At 42.6% G+C, this 26,507-nt stretch overlaps 1 protein-coding gene across 1 annotated transcript in view; it reads right to left on the bottom strand.

Moving 5' to 3' along the window:
- Nucleotides 1-26,507, bottom strand: part of slc30a6 (solute carrier family 30 member 6) — an 81,697-nt gene that overhangs the window by 39,560 nt on the left and 15,630 nt on the right. Inside the window, 1 exon segment of the mRNA XM_061745453.1 lies at nt 21,489-21,573. Coding sequence (XP_061601437.1) covers nt 21,489-21,573 — 85 coding nt within the window.

Raw genomic sequence — 26,507 nt, 5'->3', positions numbered from 1 at the left:
TGGTCCAACTTAGAAGGAGGGATCTTTATTTTATCACATAACAAGATAATTATTATTAGTATTATTAGTAATTATTCAGCTGGCTGTCTTGAAACCTCTTAAACTGAAGTTAAAAGTCCAAAAACCTCCAGACCCGACTTCACGATCCAGAATGGAGCCCGGGTCCAGTTTCTGAGATTTTAATCAACATGTAAAAAGAAAACAACCAAAAAGAGGAAGAATTAAACACATTAACGGAGGAAGAAACAAGGAAAGGGGGAAGAGGAGGAAGAGAGGGATGAATGAGGAGAAACACGAGCAGGAGGATGAATATTTAATGATGTCTGAACAGGAGCAGACACACCCACGTGCACGAGCACCGAGATGAATCATAGACTGCTTAAAACAACAGACACACATGTTTATATTAATTATGTATATATATTATATATATATATATATATATATATATATATATATATATATATATATATGAAAAAGCATTAGAGATTAGATGATATATTAAAATGCATATATATGCTTTAGGTTTTACCAAACTGGATATTAACCATTAATATATATGCAGACAAAAAAATAGATATATAAATAAAACAACGGAGGAATCACCGGGTCACATGACCAGACCTGCAGGTCCTCTACGGTCCACTAGGGCTACAGTAAAGTATAACTGCAGTACTTTCAACAAAGCATGTCATTAAAACACCAGGAAACTTGTGTTAAAGTTGTCATCCAAACAACCAGAACTGAACCAAGAACCTGGACCAGCACTGGTCCAGGTTCGGACCTTGATCCTAAAGGTTGTGCAGCAGGAATCATCATTAGTGGGTTAAATAAAAACATATTAATGTTTCAGGTTTGGTGGTTCTGTCCTCAGGTGTTGAGGAAAACACAGACACGGGTCGGTACGCAGCTCGGAGAGTCGGTGCCGACCACAGCAGACGCCCGGCCCGGCCTGCGGTTCCGGTAAGCTGAGACCGAACACTCAGGTGGGTGGAGGTGTCGGCTCGGCTCGCTGCTGCAGATGTAAACTAAAAGCTTCAATCGAACGGCTCAACTGCTGCGGTGAGGACGGTCCCCGAGGAGTCAGTAAGGAGAGAAGGATGGAGGAATCAAGAGAAAGGAGAGAAGGATGGAGCAGGACAAGACATTTTTTTTTTTTTTTTTTTTAAATACTAGTATTTAAAGAGTATTTAAAGAACCTGAACGTTTTTTGTCCGACAAAAAGAATTAGCAAATTCAATTAAACGGTTTATGAGATGAGAGTTGGAGCTGATAAAATTTGACTATCAGACTTGAAAACAATTATTAAATGCGGAATAAATTTCAAGTCATACGCAAATGAAGCCAAAAAAAGTTCAGGCTCCAAACAAAGACTACAATTAAATTCAGTAGATTAAAGCAAATAGAATATCATTGAGTTTATTGTCGGTCCAGGTGTAGTTTTTTACTTTTCTCTGCCATAATGTTATGTTTGTTAATAATTTCTCCTAAATATTTAGTAAAAACCAGGAAAAGCAGCAAAAATTTTATCAACCCACCCAGTCCTATATTCTTTAGCCCAAAGTCAAATGAAGCCAAATTGGGCTGAAACCCTCCCAATCTGGCAACACTGACTGAGGCGTTGTCAAGCAAGGGGGTGTTTAACACCAAGTAAACCTCCTTAAAACGATTTAATAAACTTTTCCCTTTTCAAAGTGTAAGACAACTTTTTAATGATGATGCCATAATGAAAACTTCTTTGTTGATAATTTCTCCTAAATATTTAGTAAAAACCAGGAAAAAGCAGCCCAAATATATATTTTTCAGCCCAATTGGGCTGGGACTTTTCTCTGCCATAATGGAAGCTTTTTTGTTAATAATTTCTCCTAAATATTTAGTAAAAACCAAGAAAAGCATCCCAAATATATATTTTTTAGCCCAATTGGGCTGAAACTTGCCCAACCTGGCAACACAGATTTAGAACCTCCGCAGGAGATTCTCAAAATGATGAAATAAACTTTTTAATGATGAGTCGAAACATTCCCTCTAAAATTAAGACCCTTGGATTGAGATTTAAGACAAATTAAGATATTTAAAGGCCTTATTTGAAATTTAAATTTCAAATTAAAGACTTTTAAGGACCCTGTTTATGTCTCGTCTGTTTGAAAATGATTCAAACGTTCAGCTGGACCTCAGATTGTGTATTTGTCATAGACAAAGACCTATGTCTTCTGATTCAACACCCAGTTACATCATTTATAAAACACACACACACACCAGGGTGGATGAAACCGGACCGGAGCGCCGCTGCATCCATTTGCGAGCTGAAACAGACCCTCGGATCTCAGAGTGGTATTTGAGCGGCAGCTGGCGGTGACATGCTAACCGCCCCCCGTAACCCCCCCCCAACGACCCCCGAGCCCCCCGAGCCCTGACCCGGACCCCTTCACGACCTCCCGCTGATCACAATCAATGTAACATCATCCATTAGGACAAAAGTGCCACCAGGAAACTAATTACTGCTTTGTTAAAGGAGATTCCTGTTGACCCGGGAACAAAACCACCCGCGACCGGCAGGAATGCCGGAGCGGGTCCCGAGGAACCTCACTTATCTCCAGGAAATCCTATATTTTAATAGATCCAGAGGAGCTTGCGGGAAAGATGGATTTCAGAAAACCCGCCCAAAGTCTTGTTGGTATTCAGAGATGATTCAGATCAGGTTTCTGCTCCACCGCCAGTCTGGTGATAGTCGGCTTTTGTTGGGTTTACATTCAGATTTAAAACCCGTGGCCACTGTACGGTCTGCCGTACACACATCTTTTTGGGATGAGGTACAAAAAAATGATCATATATCTAGTAAAAAAGTAAGTAAATAAAAAGGCCAAAACAAGGCGTTGGCTTCGTAAGGAACATCCTACTGTCAACGAATGGACAAATATAATAAGCAACATTCAAAATATGGAAAGGTTAACCTTCAGTCTGAGACTGCAAAAGGACAAGTGATGCTTCCTGGAGAAAATGAGACGATTATCATATGTAAAGAGGAGACAACCTGTATTTTATTTGAAATATTTTGTTTACTGAATGTAACAATAACTCTGCTATAAATGTACTAAATGTAGCAAGACTGGGAGACGGAGACATTTTCAAATAAGAATTAATCTAGATGCAGCAAAGCATCATGGGTCTACGGAAGAGTATCAGGGCCAAGCAAGAGAAAAAAAATTTGAGAGTGGGAGATTTTTTTTTTATTGTGCACTTCGAGAAAAAAGATGAAATGTCGATTAATGTTGAAATACAATTTCTTGAAAAAAGTCAAAATTTTGTGAATAAAGTCGAAATTTCGCCTTTTTCTCAACATTTCGATTTTTTTCCTCGACATTTCGACTTTTTTCTTGAAATTGTACTTCAACATTAATCTCGACTTTTCGTCTTTTTTCTCGACATTTGGACTTTTTTCTCGAAATGCATAATGAAAAAAAAAAATCTTCCTCCTCTAAAATATTATTTTTTATTTTTCTCCTACCTGGCCCTAATACTCTTCCGCATGGGTCTGAGGAGGAGACAACCTGTCTTTTAGAGATGTGTCCACGGAGGAGCTACGTGGACCAAGTTCTATTAGAGCAGATACCTTGTTGTTGCTTCAACTTTCACGCAAACGCAGCAACGTAACTGACGTTTGCAGCGACGTAATGACGTGGTTAATTTGATGCGAGTTGGAGTTGATAAAAGTTGAGCATCAGACTTGAACACAACAAAGAAGAAAAAGTGGCGGGAAATTCAAAAACAAAAACTACCAATCACGGAGAGTGTGACTGCGTTTACATGCATCAATAACCCTTTTAAAACCCGAATATTGGCAATAACCCGAATTTGCTCGGCCATGTAAACACCAATAACCCCTTTGAATATCCCGAATTTGCTCATATTCGGGTTTTTAAAAACCCGAATATGACCCCTGGGTTACTCCTTTTAAAACCCGAATATTGGGTCATGTAAACGCCAAACGGAATATCCCCAAACGGAACATGAATTTGTTTTCTGCGCATGCTCTGTTCGCAAGGAATCCTGGTCTTTGAGTCCAGGAAGTTCTTATAAACATGGAGAAACACAAGACCACGCCACACTTTTGGAGTGAGGAGGAGACTAATCACTTCATAAATGTAATGAAGGATATGAACATTTTGGCATTTGTAGACGGTAGAAAGTACGGGGATAGCGAGATTTACAAGAAGGTGAGCGAAAAGTTGCGCAAAGCAGCATTTGTTTTGAATTTGGATACAGGAAGAAGAAGCGGAAATGAGGGGAATTACATCATGATGTCGCTGGTTTGATCAACATATTCCAAATGATTAATTACCATGTATACAGGGATAACCCTGTTTTCTCACGCATGTAAACAGAATATTCTGAATGTTTCAGTAACCGGAATATTATCAATAACCCAAATTTTGACTGCATGTAAACGTAGTCCGTGTGATGCTGTTACCTTTTTCACCATCAAGCAAATACTACTACTACTGTCATTTAGCAGACGCCTTTATCCAAAGCGACTTACATATGAGAGAACACCACAAGCAAAAAAAAAAAAAAAAAAAATCCCATAGGAGGGTCCAGCTGGATCAGTGCTGGTCAGACTGGGGAGAGTCCAGTTGGACACTGGTGCTGCCATGCCGTTTGTCGTTGTAGAAGACATCGGGTTTAGCCGCGTCGTTAGCAGCTTGGATCCCGGTACGCGCTGCTGGGCCGTAATTATTTCACCGATGAATGTCTGCCAGAGTTATACCAGACTATATACAGTCACATCCAACCCCTAACCCTCACTAACCATCACGCAGGACGACAATCATGTCAGTCGCTTCACGAGTGACATTTGGAGTTCTAGTGTGAAGAGTTTCCTCCCACGCGGTGAATGCTATCGCTAAAGCTTAAGCAAACCTTAATTCATAATTCATTTTAAGATTTATTCCTTTTTCTTCAGAAAAACTAAGGTTTACAGGAATGTCTCAGAAAATTTGAATATTGTGATTTTCTGTAATGCAATTACAAAAACAAAAATGTTATACAAATCAACTGAAATATTGCAAGCCTTTGATTATTTTAATATTGCTGATCGTGGCTTACAGCTTAAGAAAACTCAAATATCCTATCTCAAAAAATTAGAAAATTCTGGGAATCTTAATCTTAAACTGTAAGCCATAATCAGCAATATTAAAATAATAAAAGGCTTGCAATATTTCAGTTGATTTGTAATGAATCCAGAATGTATGAAATTTTTGTTTTTTTTAAATTGCATTACAGAAAATAAAGAACTTTATCACAATATTCTATTTATTACCACAGTTAAGCTTAAGTTAATAAGCTACATGAGTCTAAGTCGTCTCTAAGAGTCTCTAGAGTGTGAAATATTGCACATTGCCTCAGCCTGCAATAAAACATTGGTCAATTCATGATACTTTCTCATTTCCTAATTTTTGATACCTAATAATACAATGTCAGTGTTGTGTACATGAGATAAAAATATTGAAGAATTTATAGATTTCACGCTGTGATCGGCCCTCAAAATCCTGATCAGTGCATCTCTAGTTTTAAAGGTCATTAAAAGCTCTTAGAAGAACAGATTCTGCTTCGAACAGCTTTAACAATCAGACAAGAGCAGCGAAAAAACACAGTTCCGATGTTTCTCCGCCTCTTCGGAGTGAATGAGGAAATTAAACTTTGGCTTCCTCGATTAGAGGCGGCCTATTTGAGCGAAGCGCCGGATCCTTCGGGAGCTCGCTGGCAAACTCGGGCAGAGTCTCCGGCAGATGTGGCGGCAGCTCTGGGAGGACGGGCAGCGGCTCGTACGGCGAGTCTGAGGGTGTGTGTTGGCGGCGCCGAAGCCCCCTGGGAAGGAATGCTTCACCAGCTGTGTTCTGACACACGGGAACACCGAGGGCCCGGGGCCACACACACACACACACACACACACACACACACACACACACACACACACACACACACACACACACACACACACACACACACACACACACACACACACACACACACACACACACACACACACACACACACACACACACACACACACACACAGGACACGTGTGCACTGAACCGTCGCTGCATCAGAAGCAAACAAACTAATGGATATGCATACAAACACGCCGACGCAGGACTCCACGAGCATGAGCTAATGTTCACAGATATTTTTATCTTAAACGCTCAGAGCTGCATCCTTCCTCGCTTCGGCCTCGATTCACACATCTATTCATCCCTCCGTTTTTGAGACGTAACCAGAGTTTACACACAAACTACAACAGGTAAACAAACAAACACACATTTCAGGATGTACGATTCCCGGCGACGGAGAGCAGAGATGGAAAAGGCAGAGCGGAAGATGAGGAGGAGGAGGTGTGTTTATTCATCTGTGGTTCAGACACTTGACCTGGTTTCTCAGAGCTGCTGTGGGCTGGAAACAGCCGACACACACACACACACACGCACACACACACACACACACACACACACACACACACACACACACGGACACGCACACACGCTCCACTGACGGCGTTAAAAACCCAGACAAACCACCTCTGATGTCACTCAGACGTTTCTGAAGCCTCTTTCTTTTCGCGGCGTGGTGCCATGCTGGCAGGAGCTGGCTCCGCCCCCAAACCCCGGTTAACCAATAAGCAGGCCTGGAAGACGGCCGCCATAAATCAGGTACTGCAAGCTAGCCGTGGATATCACGATATGAGATGGTGAAGGATTCCAACGTTAAGACGATCTTCCAAACATCAGAGATCGTATAGGGCACATTCTAGAAATTACAGCTCTATGCTGATGACTCACCAGACGTAGTGACGTCGTCAACCTGACCGACCAATCAGAGCGAAGTACTGGCAGTGACACCAAAGATACTCTATACAGAAGATAGCGCATTACCGTTACTGCCAATGGTATGAAATGGTATCCACTTCCTGTCTCCTAAGTGAGCGTGGTCGCCCCTCTCCCCACATCGTTTTGGAACATACAACACTAGATACAGTACAACTTCAATATTTGCGCCTTATTTTGCCACGTTTTTTTTTAATCTGCTACCTTTTACCTGCCGCCATCTATCTGCTCTGCTTTATCTGATATCAACCCAGTACAAGATCATTGGATCAGTCTGATATTCTTTTTTCCCTTCCAAAAAGACTTCAATAATAACAATAACAGTATTATTACGCAAAGAAGCAAGTTTTATTTTAGTTTTAAACTTCATTTTATCCGATGGGAAAACGACTTTGGCAGTTCTGCAGTGACCGACGACTCTGAGCAGAGCTGTGTATTATTATTATATTATTATATAATATATATTATATGGCTTTTGAAAAATGGGTCCCATATTTACTTAGGTTACTATGGGGCGAAGGAATTGGTAATAATCTGTGCTCACGTTCACTTCTCCTATAGGACTCAACAGACTCAGGACCTGCTGTTAGTCTGCTAAAGGGGCGGGGCAGTGGGGAAACCCACGTGGCACAGATACAGGAAACCGAACCGTAGTGGGCTTTCTCGTTTATAGAACGTCTATGGCGACACGCTTTCCTACCCTCCTCCTTGTGTGTGTAGCGGTAGCGCATGGAGAGCGACGGCTAAAGCCAAACGGAGTTGGTCACAAAAATTATTCCACTTAAATTATCTGGAATCGGTTTGGATTTTCCGCAAGTTATTGAGCTCAAGCTAGTTTAATTTGCACAGTTTGTACGGTAAGTTTGCACGGAAACCATTCGCACGTCGGGTGGCAACACAACAAAGTTGTTTAATCCCCGGAAGAAGAAGTACCGCGAGCAGACGAGGGCTAAGCAGCGAGTGGCCCGGCGGCTCCTCGGTCAGCAGCTAGCGTGAGACCAAAACAGACGACATCAATATTTGACAAGTCAAGTAAGCGATGAAAGAGGAAACAGAAGCCGTTTTATCTCGTAAAGGACCCGATACCGTTACAGACGGTAGAAAAGTGAGGGGTTCAAACGCCTGCTGAAAGTAGCTGACCTGCGCTACGGGCTGCCGTAAATAAATTCAATTGTCTGTTTTTCTTTTTTCAATTTTAAATTGTGATAAAATCGAAAGATTGGGATTTTATTTTTTTTAAATTGTGATATATTTTTGTCATATCGCCGCCCCCCCCCCTCAGCCTGAAGTCACTGGTTCACTAACGTTGATGGGACTCCAACCAGGTGAAGAGGTTTCCCCTCGTTCGTCCGTCTTCAGAGCCAAAACTGGAAAACCTTCCCAGAATCTCTCAGATGGAAAACTGGGAGGTCCGGTGGAGGACGAGAGTGTGTGAGAGAGTGTGTGTGTTTCTGAGAGAGTGTGTCTTTGTGAGTGTGTGCTGGTGAAAGAGTGTGTGAGAGAGAAAGTGTCTGTAGGAGAGTGGTTGTTTGAGAGTGTGTGTGTTTCTGAGAAAATGTGTGTTTGTAGGAGAGTGTATGTTTGTGAGAGAGTGTGCGTTTGTGAGTGTGTGTTGGTGAGAGAGTGTGTTTCTCAGAGAGTGTGTTTGTAGGAGAGTATGTGGGTGTTTGTGAGTGTGTGTGTTTCTGAGGGTGTGTGTGTGTGTGTGTGTGTGTGTGTGTGTGTGTGTGTGTGTGTGTGTTTGTAGGAGAGTGAGTGTGTGTGTTTGTGTGTGTGTGTTGAAGACATCAGGACTGGAATGATGATGTTTGTGTTCAGTCAGCCGGGAGAAAAGAAGCTGATGTCTTTGCTTTGTAAAAGCCTGAAAACCGATCCAGTTGTCCGACTGCACAATTTGATACGGGAGGACGGGCCCGGACACACACACACACACACACACACAAGTACTGTAGAATCATCATCGGATCCTGTTTCAGCAGCAGTGCAACAACAGCATCAACACACATGGAAACAACCCAGCACACGCCAGAGTGACGACTCGGATCAGAGGACAGTCTTCACCGAACTCAAACACATCAGTGACCGAAGGCCTGCGGTACGACCACAGAACGCAGCTAACAGACTTTGGAGCACGCCCACCTCGTGTCGATCGGAGTTAGCCGTTTTAGCTTGGCTGACTTTAGCTATGATGCTAACGAATATGACTTTACATTCATTCTCATCAATCTGTCTGGTTTTGTCCCAGAGACCACCATTATAACCAAGAAGCAACTCGAGGACCACTGCTTTTGGGGATGTTTGTTTTATTTTGCATCTTGCTTTTAAATAAGAGTATGGGCCTATATAGGGTATTTATTTGCATCAGTATCTATTTTTATTTGCACCTTTTACTATAAAAAAAAACAAAAAAACAGTCAATAAAAAGTTCAATCTCACTCATTTGACATAATTTGGATGGGTAAATTATTCACAAAAATGAATAGTAAATGGAAAATAAATTGAGTCTAAAGAACAAATATATATTTTATAAATGATTGTTTTCCATTTACAATTTCACGGACCACCGGCAATACCGCCACGGACCACCAGAGGGCCACGGACCACCGGTTGAAAATCCCTCCCGTAGAGGCCTGAGGGAATCTCCTTCCCGTAGAGGCCTGAGGGAACCTCCCTCCCGTAGAGGTCCGGGGGAACCTCCCTCCCGTAGAGGTCCGGGGGAACCTCCCTCCCGTAGAGGTCCGGGGGAACCTCCCTCCCGTAGAGGTCCGGGGGAACCTCCCTCCCGTAGAGGTCCGGGGGAATCTCCTTCCCGTAGAGGTCCGGGGGAACCTCCCTCCCGTAGAGGTCCGGGGGAACCTCCCTCCCGTAGAGGTCCGGGGGAACCTCCCTCCCGTAGAGGTCTGGGGGAATCTCCTTCCCGTAGAGGTCCGGAGGAATCTCCCTCCCGTAGAGGTCCAGGGGAACCTCCCTCCCGTAAAGGTCCGGGGGAACCTCCCTCCCGTAGAGGTCCGGGGGAACCTCCCTCCCGTAGAGGTCTGGGGGAATCTCCTTCCCGTAGAGGTCCGGAGGAATCTCCCTCCCGTAGAGGTCCAGGGGAACCTCCCTCCCGTAAAGGTCCGGGGGAACCTCCCTCCCGTAGAGGTCCGGGGGAACCTCCTTCCCGTAGAGGTCCGGAGGAACCTCCCTCCCGTAAAGGTCCGGGGCAATCTCCTTCCCGTAGAGCAGAGGTTTTGAACTGGTTTTGTCCCAGTCCCACCATTATAACCAAGAAGCAACTCGAGGACCACTGCTTTTGGGGATGTTTGTTTTATTTTGCACCTTGCTTTTAAATAAGAGTATGGACCTATATAGGGTATTTATTTGCATCAGTGTCTATTTTTATTTGCACCTTTACTATAAAAAAAAAACAAAACAAAAAAGAGTCAATGAAAAATGAACAATAGGAAGCCAAGAGGGCTTATAATCTTACAAAGTTCACTCTCCCTCATTTGACATAATTTGGATGGGTAAATTATTCACAAAAATGAATAGTAAATGGAAAATAAATTGAGTCTAGAGGTCTGGAGGAATATCCTTCCCGTAGCGGTCCGGAGGAATCTCCTTCCCGTAGCGGTCTGGAGGAATCTCCCGTAGAGGTCTGGAGGAATCTCCCGTAGAGGTCCAGAGGAATCTCCCGTAGAGGTCTAGAGGAATCTCCCGTAGAGGTCTGGAGGAATCTCCCGTAGTGTTTTTGTTGCAGCAGATCTGAAGACCCCTCTGACTGAAGACGTTCTGTGTTGTGAAAAGGATGTTCAGGGTCGTCCAGGATCCCGGTTCTGAAGTACCCTCCTTTTCACAATGACAGGACTCAGCAGTGGTAAGAGTACAGTTCCCTGTGGTACTCCTGTGCTAGTGACCACCTGGTCAGTAATCCAGGTGATTGTGTCCACCTGTGTCTTCTGGAGATTCTGACGTAGTAATGCAGGCTGGATGGAGGTAAACGTACCGGAGAACTCAGAGAACCTGTTCCTCACGGTGCTGCTGCTTCGTCCATATGCTAACTCACTACTGTAAAACATCAAATAGTCCCAATTATCCACCGGGTGTAGCAAAATATTTTTTTTTATGAAACAGCCATCGCAAATAAAGGCCGGGTCAAATATTGTTTTGAAAAGTGTTCGACTATTTATTCAATTTTAGAGACATCATTGATGGCATGTTATGAAGTTGAGTAGCTCGTGTATCAAAGAGAAAGGCATTTCAGCACCACGGACAGCAACAAGGCTTCTCACAAGAAATATGATGTTCAATTTAAGTTAAATGTAGTTCAATATACAAAACAGCGGAGAAGCAGTGGTCGGAGAATTCGGGGTGGACAGCAAAAGAGTGAGCGGGAAAAAAAACAACTAAAAACTCCAAGAGTTAGCTACGGAAAACAGCAAGCGTGCGAGGCTACATGGTGGCATGAAAAAATAAAAGCTACAGGCTAAAGTTGTGAGTAGCGGAAGATGATACGAGTAGAGTAATCCCTCGTTTTTTACGGCGGTTACGTTCCAAAAAGAACCCGTGATACAGGGGTGAAAACTGATAAGTAGTAACATTTATTTATTTTTTTTACAATTATTATACAAGGCTTCAAGTTGCAGAGATCCACCACTCGTTGCAGCCGGTCTGCGGGCAGCGCATCGCTCATCCACCCGGTTTTGGACGTTACACACAATTAATAAACGCAGGTCACAAATAAACACCTGCTGATTTGAGCGATTTAAGCAAATTAACCAGAGCCTTTATTTGGTATTTTACGGTACATGGCCTTGGAAATGTATGCTTGGACCTAAAGTTGCTTTTGTCAACGAAAATTATGACTAAATATTGTCGTCAACGAACCTTTATCACCTGAGGAAAACGAAACGAGACGCAACGAAAATGCTGGTCATATGATAACAATAATTAAATATATAATGCAATATCGTAGAGGGATAAAAACGAGACTAAAATCTAGATTACAAAATAAAAACTCTGCTAAAATGTTTTTGTTGACCAAAACGAGATTAATGTTGAAGTATCAATTTCAAGAAAAAAGTCGAAATGTTGAGAAAAAAGTCGAAATGTTGAGAATAATGTGGAAATACAATTTCAAGAATAAAGTCGAAATATCGTGAATAAAGTCAAAATTTCGAGAATAAAGTTGAAATACATTTTGACTTTTTTCTCGCAATTGTACTTCAACATTATTCTCGGCATTTCGACATTTTGATTTTTTTTTTCTCGAAGTGCATAATGAAAAAAAATCTTCCTCCTCTAAAATATTATTTATAATATTATATATATATATATATATATATATATATATATATATATATATATATATTATAATATAATATATATTACCCTAATACTCTTCTGTAAAAACGAGACTAAAATGTAGATTACAAAATAAAAACTCTTCTACCAAAGATTCTTAATCTCCATGTTTTAAGTAGTTTCCTCTGGTTTAGTCGCTAGAATTGACTAAACTAGAATTTAAACAAGTGGCCAAAAACACCACTATGGGTTAGCCATAGTCTAGGAAGGTGCAGCCAAGTCCTCTGGCCGGGCGACCCGAACCCCCGACCATGTCAAGACTCCTCCAGGTCGAAGGTGGAGCAGCTGTCACTCAGAAAAAGCTACGCCTAAATATCTGTAAATGTTTGGTTCATTTACCTGAGGAGGTGCATAAATGTTCCCCCGTTCGGATGTCATGGCTGTGAAACCGATTTTATTCCAGAACTGTAAATATGTTTATTTCTGATGTAAAGTGTAACATTTTAACCTGCAGGTCTGGATCCGGACCCTAGTGGTCGGTAGAGGAACTGCAGGTTGAGGTTATAGATAACTAACCCAGCGATCAGTCCACTGAGGAAGCGTTCTGGGCTCCAGCTGCTCCAAGACCCCGAGCTATTTTGAAACAGATGGATCTGAGGGGAGGAGATTCGTTGTTTTGACTCTTCCAGAAGTGGCGATTTCTCCCAGAAGGCAAAGCGATTTCATCGCTGCTTTCGACCAGAGCCATAAAAGAGCCGACGATCTCGACCCCTTCGGTTGACATCAGTGGCATGGATCTGTTTGAGCTGGAAGCAGCAGCGGCGGTCGGCTGCCCGAGCTGCACAGAAGTGTGTGTGTTTATGTGTGTGTGTGTGTGTGTGTGTGTGTGTGTGTGTGTGTGTGTGTGTGTGTGTGTGTGTGTGTGTGTGTGTGTGTGTGTGTGTATTCAGATGAATGTTTTATAAAGCTCGGTTGTGTGTTTGTTTTGGTTTAAGCAGAGCAGTTGTTGCACTGTTCCTGAAACATAATCTGATGATTTCCGCCTTTTAAATGAAGCATGAGCCACATGGACGCCAGTACCCACACACACACACACACACACACACACACACACACACACATACATAATCACACACACACACTCACACACATAACACCACATATGGCCTTGTTGACCTCCATTTGCAAGTGTAATACCTCGTTGTGGAGCAACACACTCACATGCACCGTACGGGTGTTCAGACACGTACGACTCCATCAGCTGATGAATACGACGCTGTGATGTCAGAGATTGTCCAAAGACTCTGGTCCAAGTAGTATTATTTTTGTTTTTGTCAACCTGTTTCAACCTTAGTTTTACTCTAGTCTTTGGGTCAAGCTATCTTTTTAGTTTTTATTAGTTTTAGTCACGTTCATTCTCCTTTTAGTCGTGTCAAGTTTCAGTCGACTAAAAGTCTGAGCATTTTAGTCTTATTTTAGTCAGAATTGTCCATTTCAGTCTAGTTTTAGTCAAATATTGTATTTAGCCAAACTCATTTTACAATTCAAACAAGGTTATCTTATTATTATGTTATTGTTGCCTTATAGACTCAAGAATACATTCATTCCAGATACAGAAGACTCTAATTTGAGTTTACAACATGTTTATTTTTCCGTATTTCTCCACGTCTTTTTCTTTTTCAACGACACATTCGGTTTTCTTTTCCACGTCTATGTAGGAAAGTGGATCCAAAGATCTAAAGACGAAACTGGTTTAAAGACTAAACGAGAAAAAACAACTTAAAACAAGGAGATTAAGGATCTTAATCGTTCAGGAAGGCTTTCCCTGGTCTTTCATAGATGTCTTTATTGTCTTGATTTTATTCCTTTTTGTTTATTTTGTTTGTTGGTTTCTGCAGCACTTTGAGATTATTTTATTTAAGTGCTTTACAAATAAGATGTATTATTATTATTATTACTAAACGAGAGGAAACTACTTCAAACATGGATATTAAGGATCTTTGTTAGAACATTTCGTCTCGTTTTGGTCAAAGAAAATGAAGACACATTTTAGCAGTTTTTATTTTGTAATCTACTTTTAGTCTGGTTTTTATTCCTCTACGATATTGCATTATATATTTAATTATCGTTATCGTCACATGACCAGCATTTTCGTTGTGTCTCGTTTTCCTCAGGTGATAAAGTTTAATTGAAGACTATATTTAGTTTTGAGGACTAATCCTCAGACTGAAGTCTTCACCTCTTCAAGCCTGAAAAACAGATATTTAAGTTTATTTTTTAAGCATTTGGAAGTCAGGAAAAGCTTAACACGAGGCTGTTTAAGACTCAACCGTTTTATTTCAAATCTGGACTTTCAATGCAAAACGACTGAAAACTGATGGGTCAACCGTCCAGAGAGAGACGTCGTCCCTCCGTCAGCGGCGCCGACATCTCACTCTCAAACGTGTGAAGGTCAGAGCGCGCTAACGCTTACGAGAAATTGCATGTTTCTCCCTGGAAAACACGTGTAAACGCCGTCGGCTCCGCTCAGACTCAGAGGTCCTGACGGGGGTGAAGTCGCAGCGCAGCGTGACCTGATCCCCTGATCTCTGGAGTAACGGACGCAGAGAGGAAACGACCTCGGAGCAGCTGGTCGGCACAAGCGGCGCCCTGATTATCCGCCGGCCGCCTCGCTGGTCGAGCGAGGAGGCCGAGCGCTCAGCGGAGCTGGAGCTGGCTGCACGGCGGCTTTAAGCCGTTAGTCATGAGCTAATGGGGCCAGCGTGTGCTTGTGCATGTGTGTGTGTGTGTGTTGCTGCACGAGTGCTCCCGGTACATCGTGTCTGAACGAGGCTCTGTGTGCGTCAGGCGCTCGGGAACATGGTATTACATCCAGAGGAGGTCAGCGGGTGCGTTTGCTAGAGCGACGTCGACGCTGCGTCATGCAGACTAAAGGTGGACGTCCTCCGCCGGCGCCGGGTGAGAAGCTGCTGCCACTGGAGGACGAGACTGAAACACAGGAATCACCGGACGGGTCAACTGGAACGGGTCCGTCTGAGGGGTTTTACTCGCTCTAGGAAGCAGATGTAAGATATATACGGGAATTAAAACAGAAAAACGTTCATCATCGATGAAGAGGCCCAAGAACGAGAGTTGGGTATCGATTCAGATTTCCAAATCAACTCGATTCAAAAGGCCCCATTCGATTCGCGATGATATTCAATTTGATTTGGGATTATATTCAATTTGATTTGCGATTATATTCGATTTGATTCGCGGTTATATTCGATTTGATTCGCGGTTATATTCGATTTGATTCCATTCGATTTGCGATTATATTCAATTCGTGATTATATTCGATTCAATTCGCCATTATATTCGATTTGAGTCGATTCGCAATGATATTCAATTTGATTTGATTTGCGATTATATTCAATTTGATTTGCGATTATATTCGGTTTTATTCACAGTTATATTCAATTTGATTCCATTCAATTCGCGATTATATTATAATTGATTTGCGATTATAGTCGATTCACGATTATATTCGTTTCAAGTTGCGATTATATTTGATTTGTTTCGAGATTATATTCGATTCGATATTATATTCAAATTGATTCATTTCACGATTATATTCAATTTGATCTGATTCGTGATTATATTCGATTTGCAATTACATTCGATTTGCGATTACAATTGATTCAATTTGCGATTAAATTCGATTCAAGTCGCGATTGTATTCGATTCAATTTGATTCGATTGTATTCGATTCTTTTTTCGATTCAGGTAAGGATATTTCAGAGACGTACCAATTTTACTTGAATATGGAAGAGATTCTCAGAGAACTAATGCTGTAAATTGTAGAAACAAACTATAACTTTGTACTTGTACTATCAAAAATATTAATGTTTACATTAACAACTGAGCTCAAAGCAGGTGGAGGTGAATGGAGATGGATCGGGACCCTAGTGGTCAGTAGAGGAACTGCAGGTCTGGATACAGATCTTAGCCCACCTTCCTTCAGTCAGAGGAGAGGGAGAACATTTTGTTCTCACTGACGCAGCGAAGTCGTACAGGAATGAAATATAAAATCACTGAATCTATGAGAACGATGTCCACGTACCCACAACGCGCACGTGTGTGTGTTACAGCAGGCTAATGAGGTGGAAGACAAACACTCGGTGCTCTGCATCATCAGGGTCTGTAGCCAACAGCTATGGACATGAAGAGATCTCATTAGCTCTGGCACAAGTGGACACACACACACACACACACACACACACACACACACACACACACACACACACACACACACACACACACACACACACACACACACACACACACACACACACACACACACACACACACACACACACACACACACACACACACACACACACACACAGTGTGACTGACGGGAGAGAATGAAGATAATGAGAACACACTTCAGTTCGGTCTGTTTAAATAAAGGTGGCGGCGGCGTCCAGTCAGGTCTCCTGACAACAAACAACCGTGATCTGCTGCTTCCCCAGCGAAGCTAAAACTATTACTTACTCCGCCTTTATTAATCAGACCTTGGAATGAGCCGAACCGTCTTGTCCAAGCGCCTCGAGATCATATTTGTCTGGATATGGAGCTACGAAATAAAGCTGAAGTGAATTAAAGTTTCACTTCAAAGATAAAAATCTAACTAAAACTCATCTTGTTATAGATTCTCAGTGTGAGCAAGTTCAACCGCAAATCATCAACAGCTTATCGATAAATAAATCATGTGGCCAATACCAAGTTGCTGCAGCTAGGGCTTGGCGATATGGACCAAAAGTCATATCTCGATATTTTCTAGCTGAATGGCGATACTCGATATATATCGATATTTTTTCTGTGCCATAATTGGGGTTTCCCCCAAAGCATTATAGCATAGCATCTCTGAAAAAAAACAGTCAGTTTTAATACAAATCCTCGTGCCAAATGTCACACAGGTACCTTTATTAACAGAGGTCTGTCTCGATATCTCGATATATCGCCCAGGCCTAGCTGCAGCCTTGTGCTGCTCATCATTATCATCGTTTATGAAGCTGAAGCTTCCGCAGTTTCTCGGTTCGGAGCCTTAAACTCCACTCCAGACCATCATCCCTCCACCCCGTGCTTGAAAGTGGGTCTGAACAAACAAACCTCACAGCAACAAAGTCCTGTAAAAAAAAAAAAAAAAAAAAAACACCCTCAAGTCCTCAAAAGTATGTGAATACTTAAAATTTAGTCCCAAACACCTTCTGGAGTTGATACCAGACCAGCATGTTGGAGCATCTGAAGCCCCGCCCCCTTGTCTCTCGTGGGCGGGACAATAATAATTGCAAAATATAATAAGCAAAATATTTGTAAAAACGTCACATGATCAAATTATGGTCTGGATCAGCTCCGACTTTCTGGTCATAACTCCGTTTACTGGCATGAAAAATGTTTTTTTTACCGGTTAGCAGAAGCTAAAGTGCCACCGGAAAACAATTTTTTTTTTTTTGGTTTCATCCACCATTGAAAGGTTCCTTTCGTGATTAGACTTTTTAATGTAATAAATATATCATTTAGTGCGAAACAGTGCCCTGTTTTATCCAAATATCCAAATTTTGGATAATATGCAGTTCAACAAAACATTGTGCACGGCAGTGTTTCGTTGGACTGTAAGTTGTATAATTGTATTCTATATTTTTATTTTGCTTTGCAAATTTGTGTTTAATAAACGATATTTTAAGGATTTTTTATGTTTATTTGATACATTATATTTTGTATTATTCAAACAACAAAATAATCAATAATCAATCTAACTCTACTAACGATGGATAAAGTGGGAGGAGCTAACTAACGGTGGATAAAGTGGGAGGGGCTAACTCACTAACGGTGGATAAAGTAGGAGGGGCTAACTAACAATGGATAAAGAGGGAGGGACTAACTCTATAATGGATAATGTGGGAGGGGCTAACTCTAACGGTGGATAAAGTAGGAGGGGCTAACTCTATAATGGATAAAGAGGGAGGGACTAACTCTACTTATGATGGGTAAAGTGGGAGGGGCTAACTCTCGGTGGGCGGCTTAACTCATCGCTTCGAGTCACAAACAACAATTAAACCCCGAACAAACAAGGTATGATTGATGATTCAGACCCGGAGGTTTTAGGGCTGGAAGGTTGTCATGACGATGGCGGAAAGACGGGTCAGGAGGTCATGTGATCACACACTCGTCTAGTAAACACAAACAGGATTAAGGATCACACGATATCAGGACCTACAGATCTGGATCCAGACCCCAGGGGTCGGTAGAGGAGCCGTCCCGCCCATTGGTCTCTTTATGGACTAACCGGAGTTGCTGGCAGGCCAGGGCGATATATCGATATATTTTCAAACGCGATATGGTACGAGACAATATCGTTTATATCGATATAGCTTATTTTGCGACAAATTGATTGTACATCAACTCTGACCCCTCGCGCTGGCAAAAAAGTACCTTTGTGTGCTGAAACCTGGCACAAAATCTGTAAAATGTACAGTAGTTGACTTGTTGTAATTATTTGAGATTTGCTCAAAGAGATGCAATATCTGTTTACATGTTTTATTTGAGATTTGCACAAATGTTTTGTTATTTGCACAACTGTCAACCTCAGTGGAAAAGTCTGCCTGTTACTGTCTACATTGTATTAATTGCACAGTGTATTTTAATTTAATTGTTATGCAGGAAAGGGATATTTGTTTTATTCAAGAAGCATTTTTATTCTATATATGCAGGCAGTTTATTTTTATTTCATTTGTTTTATACATTTTGATATTTCGCAGACCTCTGTTAATAAAGGAACCTGTGTGACATTTGGCACGAGGCTTTGTATTAAAACTGGCTGTTTTTTTAAGGGTTTGCCTCAGAAAAAATGAAGCTAACAGAGATGCTATGCTACGATGCTTTGGGGGAAACCCCAATTATTGCACAGCAAAAATATCGATATATATCGACTATCGCCATTCAGCTAGAAAATATCGAGATATGACTTTTGGTCCATATCGCCCAGCCCTAGTTGGGGGCGGAGTCTCGGACCAGTCTGACCTCATCCCGAGGAGGAACCTCGCAGGGCCGAGTCCGGCCCGCCGTCTGTCCCGGTCGCTCTCACCGGGGTTTGAGTATCGACAGCGGCGTCGCCTTCTCCCATTTGCTCGATACCTCGGGTCTCCACTTCCTGTCTGCATGACACCCGACGCCACCCGTGTGTGTGTGTGTGTGTGTGTGTGTGTGTGTGTGTGTGTGTGTGTGGCTGCATGGATGAGGTTGCAGGCTCCTACTTTCATGGCGGCGTTTTCCTCCCCGAGAGGATCTCAGGTTGACGGCCGCGAGCTCGCCTGAAGGCGGGGCTCTGCGTTCACGACTACAGCGATATCTACGTGTTTATACTAAAATTCATTCATGATGCACACAAACAAGACAAAGTGGCCTCTGCTCCACCTCAGCGCCGACAAGCTGCCGGGTCGCTACGGCAACTCTCCCCCTTTAACGTTTCACTTACTTTCACTTCCTTCACTCACAACAGTGATGAGAGGAAAAGGAGGGAAGGATGGAAGGATGGACAAAGAGTGGGACGAAGCAAGAGACAAGCAAACGCATAAGGGAGGAGGGAGGAAAGGAGGAAAAAAGGGAGGAAAGATGAGAGGAAGGAGACAGGGAGGTAGGAATCAACAACTGAACAAAAGCGAGGATGGGGGAGCAGGGGATGCACAAACGCAGGGAGGAAAGGAGGAAAGAAAGTAGGGAGGGAAGGAAGGAAGGAAGGAAGGAAGGAAGGAAGGAAGGAAGGAAGGAAGGAAGGAAGGAAGGAAGGAAGGAAGGAAGGAAGGAAGGAAGGAAGGAAGGAAGGAAGGAAGGAAGGAAGGAAGGACATGATCAGCTAAATAGGGCTGGACGTCCACTCCTGGGTCATGTGACAGGAAATGATCCCAAACGCAGCAGCAAATAATGATGACAAAGTCTGCCCAGAGTCTTGTCCCGAGTCTTCTCCCTAGTCTTTACTGGAGTTTTGTCCCGTCTCAGTCTTGTCCCAAAACTTCTCTAGACTCTTGTCCTGAGTCAATTTGAAGTTGAAAAATCTCAACTTTATGCAAATGAGCAGCAGCGACACCGAGGCAGCGTCCAATCACAGACCGGGATTCCCGAAACAAGAAGCCTCAATGCAGATTGTACTTTCATGTACACACAAACGTTCACTCATTCACATGCGCACAGGAGCATAGCTGTGCACTAACAAACTTATTTTATCAGGAATTAATATATTTCATCCAGCAAACTGACATTTTTGCTGATTTGACTGCCGTTTTTAACTGAACTGTTCATGTGAAACACGTAACTGATGGTTGAGGAGCTGGATGGTCTGAACTATTTTATTTGCTACATCGATCCAACGCAAAATAATTAAAAACCGCGCTTATTAATCACAAAACACAGTTTAAAGAATATGACCAAATCCACTCCGACCCGGTGTGTCAGTGTTCACCGCTGATAGACTGCAGCTTCACCGGGACCAACGATGATGGTTGATGTTGATCCAGGACCAACCTTGTTAAGGAGCATCAAACTCACTCTTATCTACGCGGAAATAACGCTAAAATATAAAGAAGGCTTCCCAAAGTGTGATCCATAGTGAAATAGGAAACTGAAGATGTGCACGCTATATATAAATATATGTAGGTTATATACACTTTGTTCGCTCCAGTTCTGCAGCACAGCTTGAAGCCCCGCTCACTGCAGGTGTCGACAGCTTTCAGTGTGAATCTACCAAGCAGCGCGATGCTGGCGTCAGGCGTGTGAGTGCAGGGTTAGAGTATTTTCCTAGCCCCGATCTTGTCCCGAAACTTCTCTCGAGTCTTGCCCCCAGTCATGCCCCAGTCTCACTCTGCTGTGCCGCTAAGATAAGATAAGAAATCCTTTAATAGTCCCCTGAGGGGAAATTTGCAGGCAGGGCAGAGGGGGCGGGGCCTACCTGACAGGTGTGTTCAGCCTGAACCCCGATGTGGACCGGCTTCCTTACGATGTGTTCACAGTGTGTGTGTCAAGCTGGAGATACTACACACACACACACACTCACTCACACACACACCTGTCAGTCTGTGTTTACCGTGTGTGGACGAGGATCTGTGCCTGTTAACGTCTGTGTCCAAGTCCTCAAGACCGAGTGTGTGTCAGTCCGTGTGTAGCTGTCAGATCGCATGTGTCCGCCTGCGAGAGTGTGTGTGTGTGTGTGTGTGTGTGTGTGTGTGTGTGTGTGTGTGTGTGTGTGTGTGTGTGTGTGTGTGTGTGTGTGTGTGTGTGTGTGTGCTCACCCATGCTGTTGGTGGAGCTGCACCACATCAGCAGACAGCCGGTACACAGCAGGTTGAAGGCTCCGAACAGCAGGATCCTCCACGACTGAGAACCACAACAAACAAAACGGTATCAGTTCCTAACTGAGTCGAGTGGCTCCACATCTGGATCGGGGCCCCACGGGGGGCCGGCGGGGGGCCCGGCTGGGGCCCGGGACACCCACGAACAACGCCTGAGGAAGGAGGAGCAGACATCCTCCGACTGACAACACAAAAGTGACGACAGTGATCGATCGATTGGCCGTGCCAGCCACCAATAACAAGTCGGAACACTATACTATACGACTATAAGTAGCGTTTTTTTCCATAGTTTGGCCGTGGGTGCGACTTATACTCTACACATTATTACCGGTTTATCATTTCACATGCTGTTTTCACACTAAACCACAAGAGAGCGCTCTAGGCAGCGCTGCATCTTCTACCTCCGGAGTTAGCAGAGTTGTTTAAAAGTGAAACCAAGGATGAAGATTTCATTGGATTTTTGTTATTTGGAGAGACATGGATGGTTTGGTAAACTTCTTAGCGTGTTATTTATGCTATAGTTATCTGAATAACTCTTAACATGTTATGTTAACATACCAGGCACGTTCTCAGGTGTGTCATGTAACATTAGCAAACTGTACAATTATTCAGCCTGTTGTTGCCTTTATTCTAGTTTTATTTTAAATTGCCTTTCAAGATGACATGTCTGTTCTTGGTGTTGGATTTTATAAAATAAATTTCCCCCCAAAATGCGACATATACTCCAGTGTGACATATATGTTTATTCCTTCTTTATTATGAATTTTATGGCTGGTGCGACTTGTACTCCGGAGCGACTTATAGTCCGGAACATACGGTACTTACTTTTGTTGCTTTATATAATTTTACAGAACCAGAACAAAGTCGTTGTGGATGTAAAATGTATTATGAACAAAACCACCACCAAACGTTTACATGGTTCATAGTCACATTTCCTGCCGGTTACGTGATTAATGTATTTTGCGGACCGCAGGCGCACCGGGTTTTAAGACGCACGATAAAACATATATAAAGTGAAACAAAACTTTATTCAACTCGTTCACAATAACTCGGAATATCGTTCAGTTGTAACTAAAACAGAAAAATACATTTTAAATCATTCGTCTTCCACGAATCCATAAATAAAAAGTGGAGGAGGTAAGAGTCCTGTTCTCTGATTGGTTCATCGTTGCCAGCGATAGCAGACACCTGAAGTGAGTGTGAGGTTGGAACAACGTTGTATTCCAACATTTGATTATAATTAAATTAGGATACAGATTTGAAAACTGGGTTTACGTTGAAAACCTGACGTTGACGTCTAATTACAGAAAGGTAACGTTGAGAAGATGTTGGACGATGGTTGCTTGCAGCGCTACATAATTAGTCAATTCTTTTTTTTTTTTTTTTTAATACTCTTTTTATTGGTTTTTCAAATTTATAGGTACAAACATTAGAACAGAACAAAATGAAATACAACAAAACATAAAAATAAAATTAAAAGAAAAAAAAAAACCCACCCCAAATCAACAGAAAGCGCTGCGCAGCACATATGCATAAAATGAATATAATTAGTCAATTCTAACGATGTCTGGCGGTGCAAGCCGTATCAAACCAAGGACCGACTTTAATGTGTCAGTTGAATGGTTAGACCAGGGGTGTCCAAAGTCGGTCCTCGAGGGCCGCAGTCCTGCATGTTTTAGTTGTTTCCCTGCATCAACACACCTGATTCTAATTAAAGGTCGTCATCACTTTGTCATCAAAGTCTGGATAGTTCTGTTGATGACCAAGCTCCTTGTATCATGGTGTTAAAAAAAAAGGGACACATCTAAAACATGCAGGACACCGGCCCTCGAGGACCGACTTTGGACACCCCTGGGTTAGACCATCAATAAAGCAGAGTCACTACCAAAGTCACTGAAACTGCACTATTTCTGAGCTCAGTGACATAAAACTGGTTCGAGGTCAGTAAACACAACAACACAATACATAAGGGGCCCCGGATTATAGGAAACACTGCCGGTTTTTGATAAAATTTAAGGATTTTAAGTGCCTGCGCAGGTTCTGAGCGGCGGCTTCACGGGCTTGAAGTCGGCCTCTCTCCGACGGCCGGTGCCGCCGTCTCCGCAGAAGTCATGGCCGTAATCTGAGCGTTAGCTGCCGGGTCCGGCGAGCGTCCTGCCCAGCAGTCACCCGGCTCCGGCGAGAGGTTGAGGTGAATTTTCTGACCCAGCGAAGCTGGATGAGTCCGCTGCGCTCTGAATCAGCCGCCACACAGAAACGCCGGCCCGGGGGAAGGTGACCTTGAGAGCCTGCCAGAGCAGGAAAACGGGCTTGGAGCTGGAGAAGAGCAGCGCTTCCCTAGTTTACCTCACTACTGACCACTAACGGCTACCTCCTACTGTAAAATATCCCACAACACGGGATTAAGTCTCAGATTTAGACACCGTCAAACAGAGATAATGACAAAAATATCAAAATTACTGAGGAGAAAATACTGAATTTAACAATGTTGGCACCTACAGCCACTTCCCGCACCCAAAAGGGGGCGTGGCCATCTTGTAATGACATGGAAGAGTTAAAAGTCTAGAAATTTTTTTTTAATGGACTAGCATCGCCACAGTAATGCTTTTGAAAGAGAAAAGTAATGCGCGTAGTCGCAGGATGCAGACGCACATTTTGATGTATAACACACTTGGGGGCACGTTACGGTTCGGGCCGTATTAACTGCCGAAGGAATGGCATAAATTTAGCCAAAATGACGATTAATTCAAAATGGCCGACTTCCTGTTCGGTTTCGGCCATGACACCAAGAGACTTTTCTTTAAGTTGGGCCATGATACAGGTGTGTAGCAATTTTCATGCATGTACGTCAAACCGTATCGTGGGGCTTGAGGCACAAAGTTTTCAAGGGGGCGCTGTTGAGCCATTTTACCACGCCCATTAATGCAAACCATTAAACATCAAATTTTTCGCCAGGCCTGGCTTGCATGCATTTGGTGACTTTTGGGGCACGTTTAGGGGGGCAAAAAGGCACTCATTTCGTCAGAAGAATAAAGAAAGAAAGAAGAAGAATAACAATTCCTACAGATACAATAGGGCCTTCGCACTGTAAGTGCTCGGGCCCTAAATATGCATAATTTTGGTCTCAATGGATAGCTAAGACCTCCCAGCATACATTCCCAGTGTCAGAGAAATTGTGAATGTTCACATGCATGAGAAAACTGTGACAAACCAAAGAAAAAAAAGAGAAACTTTTATTCTCGTCTAATTTTTTTTTAGTTTGCACAGTGGAAAACACCATGATAGCAATGCATATAATTATAAAGACACCACTGCCTGGACTCAGCAACTCCTTGACTACAACTGTACCAAGTTACATGAGAATAGCTTAAAGCACATAGATTTTATAAAGGTTTTAGTGTGGATAGGACAAGGCGGACTCTATTTATTCTCTATACTGGTCCAAAATGTGCCAAATGTGTTTTTTACCCTTTTTGAAGGAAATATGGCTATAAAATACTTTGATGATACATGATTTCGTAAATGTAAAGTCTCAATCCAAAAATCACGTCGCTCTGTGCGGGTCTCTCTATGCGCTGTGCAACTGTGCGTCCCAGAGCCAAGATGGCTGCCGCACTCCAAAGTTTACGCGCACAGGCCTGATGGATGATGTCTCGTTCAACTGTAATATTTCGTTTGAAAGCTTGCGACATGTAGAATGTCAACAAACTTTATTTAAATTCCCAAAAGCCACGAGGAGTCAACAAAATGGCCGCGACCGGCAGGATATGAGATGACGGCGGATGAAGCAGTTTCACTACTATCAAGGATTAAATGGTGAATTATCTCCTATAACCACCGTGTCCTCGTTTGACCCGGATAACGAGGATAACGAGGACAGCTGAACTTCCTTTGGGGTTAATCTGAGTCTCTTTAATTGATGGCAGGTGTGAACCGACTCTGCTGTAATTACACCGTAATTCAGTCAGAAGCTGCTACAACACACATGAATTCATGTTTTATCCCCCTGACAGTCGTTTGTTTTACAACTTTACACGTTACAGGTCACATTATTAAAGGGGACTTATAATGGCATCTAATACCTATTTTAAACAGGCCTTGAATGTCTTAAAAACAAGCTTTTGATTGTTTTTTCTAAATAAATTAGAAATTCAGCCTCTGAGCCATGTCTTTATCTTCCCATTCTCTAACCTCATTATCTATGTGGGATTCTGAGTGGGCGGGGCTATGATAATGAGACACTGTGCTGATTGGCTGCCTGAATGACACGATACACCGCTACGAAAAAATGGTGGAAGCTCCGGCCAGCGGAGTTAGTTGTTAGTGGTTTCACGCATCGGAGGCCAACCGATGTAAATCACATTTTCCTTAAGTAACGACGGGAGCAGAATCTGAACGGCTCGTAGATCCACATCACACTGGACGGCTCATCCGGGCGGCTGTACAGACACTGCAGAATTTGGTTGCTTTCCTCCTTCTCTGAGTTGGCAGGCTGAGGGGAGACCACTTTATATACAGTAAAGCAAGAAAAAACCTGTTTTTCATAATAGGTCCCCTTTAATTATTATTAATTATTATCCATCCATCCATCCATTATCTATACCCGCTAATTATTATTATTATTATTATTATTATCTGTTGGAAGTTTTAAAATGATTAACTGTGATTTAATTTTATAACATCACAAAAACATGGTATTTTAAAAAGATTTTTTCAGGTTTTTTTTTCAGTCGTCATGGATATGAAACCAAACCATGGAGACCAGAACTGTGTTTTTAGGGCCAATCCCAATGTTCACCCTACTCACTACCACTAGCCTTCAAAATGAAGCCACAAGGGGTAGGGCTTTGTAATGTTCCCTAGGGATTGGGACACCACTTGCTACGTCACTGCGTGGTTTACGTTCGGGTACGTAAGCGACTGCGTAGTTACGTTTGCACATACATCACACCATATCAG

This window comes from Cololabis saira, chromosome 17 (assembly GCF_033807715.1).
Source record: "Cololabis saira isolate AMF1-May2022 chromosome 17, fColSai1.1, whole genome shotgun sequence".
NCBI classification, from domain to species: domain Eukaryota; kingdom Metazoa; phylum Chordata; class Actinopteri; order Beloniformes; family Belonidae; genus Cololabis; species Cololabis saira.
This window is presented reverse-complemented; position numbering and strand designations above follow the sequence as displayed.